At 35.2% G+C, this 5,601-nt stretch overlaps 1 protein-coding gene across 1 annotated transcript; it reads right to left on the minus strand.

Annotated features, from left to right (window-relative positions):
• Positions 1 to 516: 516 nt before the first annotated feature.
• Positions 517 to 3,629, minus strand: HELRODRAFT_105390 (hypothetical protein; the record flags this gene model as incomplete). The annotated part of the gene is made up of 6 exons (XM_009010998.1): positions 517 to 1,136; positions 1,577 to 1,660; positions 1,943 to 2,190; positions 2,331 to 2,468; positions 2,848 to 3,106; positions 3,319 to 3,629. 6 exons carry the CDS (start codon positions 3,627 to 3,629, stop codon positions 884 to 886), a joined length of 1,293 nt encoding a protein of 430 aa, XP_009009246.1. The 3' UTR covers positions 517 to 883.
• Positions 3,630 to 5,601: the final 1,972 nt, after the last annotated feature.

Consider the following 5,601-nt stretch of genomic DNA (forward strand, 5'->3'; position numbering starts at 1 on the left):
ATATTTATTTAAACATTTATACAATAAAGTGATTGATTATATGATATAATCTAATGACATGATAAAAAGTCTTGAAAACCAAACCAAAGATAGGTTACAAAATAAATGTAATCAAACTAAATGTACGATTACATTCAATAGAATAGCATAAAATAAAATAAATTTAAGGAGCCAAATTAATGAGAGAATATATATATATATATATATATATATATATATATATATATATATATATATATATATATATATATATATATATATGCTTCAAAAATTCAACACTACTTTCAACTACTAATTTCAACCAATGTTGAAAGTAGTGTTGAATTTTTGAAATGTTGCGTTAACAACAGTCTGTTACCAAAATATATATATGTATATATATATACACATGAACAAGCAAGACTTATTATATAACACTGCATGCCAAGACAGAACATGAACAAGTAAGTCATATGTTTTTTTGCGCAATGCAACCGAATAATCAGAGACAACCGTTGTCGAAAGTTATTCAAGTAAAACTTTGCGACAGCGTTACAAGACACCGACAGCCTGATAGCCTACCGCAGGAAACCAAGCAAATGCTATAATCTCACGCCAACTTTGAAACCTTCCTTCCAGTGAATGTTCGCAAACTTGTAAAATATATAAGCATTAAAAATGTTCCTTTTTATTTTGCACGCACGCGCCCGGATACGTGGCATAAAAACGTCAACATGCAGCATCACACATCATGACACGACGCAATGGAGTTTTTGAATGAGCACCAGACAGACAGACAGACAGACAGACAGACAGACAGACAGACGACCCTTCATCGATACACCAGCAGCAGCACCACCAGCAACGATGAATCAACAGACAGAAATATAAAAAGACAAACGGGTCAACAACCGGCATTGGCGGAAACAGGTGCTCCAGCTCCAATCGGAGGGATCTCATTACTCGACTTGCCATAGTGCTTCTCAAGCTTGGATATGATGTGCTTTCCATAAGTGAATTTGCGTAGTATGGCGACGTGAGGTCTCAGCTTGGAGATGAGTTGTTTGCGTTGCTTGGCGTCGGCAACGTCGATCATCCTCTGGACCACGTAATTTGCAAACTGATCTTTCATCATTATGTACAGAGGACAGTTTTGTCTGCAAAATTAAATTACAATTAAAGTAAAGAAAACGAAAGCCCACAAATATTTCAATATTAAAATGTGAATTGCTTTTTAACTTAGAAATTCTTAGTATATATAATATAAATGTTTGGTTATTCAAGATGAAATTAATTATAAAGGGTAGTAAAGTAAGAGAAACACCGCAAAGTTAAACCTTGAACCCGAAACCAGATAAGGGGGTTAGAGTAGTACAAAATATTGATCTTGCCTTTCAATAACTAAAGTAAAATTGTAAATAATGCTGGGTGTGTTACTGAAAAACGAGTTTCGCTTTACAAAAAACGTATCAGTTAAAAACCAGCCTAAAAGCAATACAACAAAAATCAACCAACCACCAACGACAGCATCAGCAAATGTTACAACAAAAATGTTCAGCCCTACACAACGACCACAACAGCAGCAAAAACAACTGACCCATCAGGTGCATTGCAGACTTCATCAATGAGTTGTGTACGGTCAGGTAGTGAGGCAAAGGCCACACACTTCTCCATCACATTACTGCTCAAGTGGACGATCAAAGTTTGCACATAATCATGTTATTAATTGAATTTGTAATAAGATATAATATATAAACAAACGATTAAAACAATATCATATTATCATTTCCTTTTCCCAGCTTGTTTCAACTGGTAGTTCAGCTTACCACATCAGCACTTCTTTATCCCATTTACTTGCATTGCATAAAAAACAAAAAAAAAGTAACAACTATTAACCTATTAAAACACATGATTTTAATTTAGAAAACAGTTTCTTAAACACAAATGAAAGAGAAAGGATAACCTTGCAAATTTGTGTTGACTGAGTTGAAGGACTTTAGTTTTCACTTTGGCCACAATCTTTGCCTTGTCCTCTGGTTTGCCTTGCTCCAGGACGTGCTGGATGACGTAGTTACCATACTGATCAGAGATGAGGAAATCACAATTCTGGTGCAACTCTTCCATGATTGGCACCTTCTGTTCGGCAGAACAATGCTCCAAGATACGCTGGATAATGCGACAGCCGTAGGGATGAGCTGATAATGACATCACCTGTTTGTGAGGTGGTTTGTTAGTATTTGTAATGCTGCGTGATCCAACTGCTGCGGCAAATGAATGTGGGGAATTGGGATGATGGAAGGGTGTTGGAAGATTGAAATGAACATGAACGCAGAAGAATGAACTGTTCGTACCTGCCCTTTGAAAGCATCGATGATGAACTGAATTTGACTGGTCTCGACACATTCGATACATTTCTGAACCACGTGATTGCCATTCTGATCCTTTACACACTTCTGCACCAGCCCATCCAACTCTTTAGCTATTTCAACCTTACAAAAATATAAACAATTTATGTCAACATAACGAGCATAACAAGTCTACAACAAGTAAAAAATTAAATGGAAGATAAACAAAATTAAAATTAATTTATCATTACAAATCTTATTTCTTTTCACCAATGACCTACGATTGAGTGAAGAGCATATTTTCAAAGAAATTTGGACCTTACAAAACAGCTGAGAAAATTGTGAAAGAAAATAATCAACAGACAAATAGAAGCTTGGTAACATTTTGTTTTCCAATTGCATTGTCATTGAATGGACGACACAGTGATCATAATCGTGTTATGCGTAGTAAATTGCAATAATTAAAATGAATATCTATTAAAAAGCAATACAAATGTAATGAGTAATTAAAATTTGAAATAACCTGCATGCTAGCCGGGACAGATTCCAAAGCTTTCTGAACTATCCGACAACCATACATCTGCAATGCCAGGGGCAAAACATGACCCTTGATCCTTTGCGCCAGACCTAATTTCTGCTCTGGTGTTCCAAACTCAAAAAACTTTTGAATGACGTAGTTGCCAAAGACGTCAGTCATGAGATTGTAGGACGCTGGCAAAATTTCATTGTACACCATCTGTTTCTCCTGCGCCGTTGCTCTCTCAAGCTTCTGCTGTATGAATCTGTCATTAATTAGTTACAAAATCATTTCAATTCTACGAAATACAAATTCAAACGCAAGCAGAACAAGTCAGAAAGTAAATTAATTTAATTTAGGGATACAGGAATGTTTATCTAATTAGTAGAGTCAACACATGAATTGCAAGTGGAAGAATTTATCTCAAGAGGAACAACTAAAGCAACAAAAAAAAAAACAAAACCCTAACTTACAAACCTGGACCCATGTTGATCTTGGGAGAACTCAACAAGATGACCAACAAGATCCTTCAATTGCAAATTTACTGCTAAGTTGTTGCGAAAATCTTCCAGCAACTGGCTTCTACCAGAGGCATTTTGTTCTTTGTTAGTTATATTTCCATTCAACGTTTTAGAATTTTGTTGCTGCTGCTGTTGTTGTTGTTGAGGTTGTTGTGGTTGTTGGTGTTGATGAGGCTGTGCAAGTCTACCGCTTGCTTGTGACTGAGTGGCGTTGAACTGTTGAGTGTTGGGCGGAGGTTGTGAGAAACTGTTCAATGGTAGAAACATGGATGGAGGCAATGATCCAAATCGATGTTGCTTGTTCTCCTGTCCACCTGTGCTCGCTGAGAAGTTCGGTTGCTGAGATCGCCCACCCATAGGTAACGCTGATTTCAAGAAATGTTTAATTTATAACACCCTTACCAAATTTCTAAATAGGAATATCAAATCAGTTTATCCAAACGGACAGTCATCTAAGAATTGATGATTTGTAGACAAATCAAAAATAAAAACAGGAAAAATGTGAAAAAGGAATACCTCCAAAAGAAACATTAGGATGAGTGGCAGGATTAGTCGGAGGATTGATGGGCTGGTTGATGGGAGGAGGAGGAACACAAGCAAATGCACTTCCAGGTGACATGGTGTTATATTGCGGATTGAAGTGGCGGGACTTAAATTCACCACTAACACCCTCGAACGCCTCGCGAGTCTGCGCAGCTGGTGTTTTCAGAACAATTTGAAATATTTATATATATATGTATATATTATATATATATATATATATATATATATATATATATATATATATATATATATATATATACATGTTGGAAGGAGACTATACTTTAAACTGTGTAGTATGAAATCTACCGAATTGGCATTAATCAATTTAAAGTTTGTCTTTCCAATTTTCCTTTCTAGAATTTTCTGAAAATTGTTCAATTTATAAAAAGCCGACCCTTTCAATAAAAATAAAAAGGCCTGATGGCATGATCTTGCTGAAAAGAGTACTTTATTCGCCATTAAAAAAATGATTAGTGGAAAAATCTCGTTGCTTCTGGCAATAATTGACCTAGACATCTTTGGTCTAATATTAACAAATAACTTGGAAAAGATCGTGCCGATCTTTCTGGGGTTGAATTTGATGCTTCAGACTTTTCTTGATTTTTCAGCGAAAAGATTGCTTAGATTTGCAATGCAACATGTCAGACAGCTTCTGACTCCTTGCAATTTACAGGAAATTTTACCATTTTCTAGCTTTTTAACTTGTTCTAGTGATTATATTAAAAAAGTTATACTTGACACACCTACTAAATCATGCTCCCTTGACTGTTTACCCACACAGATTATAAAGAAGTATATCGATCTGTTTCTGCCATATTTTACTTTTTTAATCAACCTGTGTCTTCTTTCTGGTTCTTTTCCTTTAGCTTTCAAAAACGCCGTGGTAAGCTCTATTATGTAAAAAAGTACATTGAACGAAAATGAAATTTCAAGCTATCTGCTTGTGTTGAACCTTGTGTTTTTGTCTAAAGTTATTTAATGTACAGCAACTTGTCACTCAATTTTTCCAGTTTACCAATCTGGTTATCGTCAGTTCAATTTGGCAGAGGCGGTTTAATTGGATATTTCTCCTAATTGGTATTCCTCCACAGATGCTCAGAATGTGTCATTGCATGCTTTTTTAGACATGAGCTCTGCCTTTGATTGTGTCGATCCTTTATTACTTTTATGCAAGCTCCAATGAACATTGCCACTGCTGAGTCAAACATTGAGCTCTAACATTTCAGGTTTACTGTTTGTACCCGACAAAAACTTGGCTTTTGGTTGAAGGAATTTCGCCGTAATGGGTCCTGCTCTTAGGTATATATTTATATATATATATTGTATGTGTATATATATATTTATTGTATGTGTGTATATATATATATATATCGCATGTGTTTGTTTGCTAAATAAAAGGATTATTGAATTGAATTATATATATATATATATATATATATATATATATATATATATATATATATATATATATATGCACAGAAAAACACGATATGCATGAGATAAAAAACCGAAGTGAAAACTGTACCCACCAATATTTGCTTGAGGATAGGATGTGTCTTGGTAGGAGGCTGCAGTTGCCATTCTGCCAGCTGACTGAGGAGTCAAACTGAGAGGTGTGCTGATAACTGGAGTGAACAGACCACTGTGCTGTGCATAACCTATATCATTAAGTGTAACAACAAAATACAATATATAA

The sequence above is a fragment of the Helobdella robusta genome (assembly GCF_000326865.2).
Source record: "Helobdella robusta unplaced genomic scaffold HELROscaffold_1, whole genome shotgun sequence".
Classification (NCBI taxonomy): Eukaryota; Metazoa; Annelida; class Clitellata; order Rhynchobdellida; family Glossiphoniidae; genus Helobdella; species Helobdella robusta.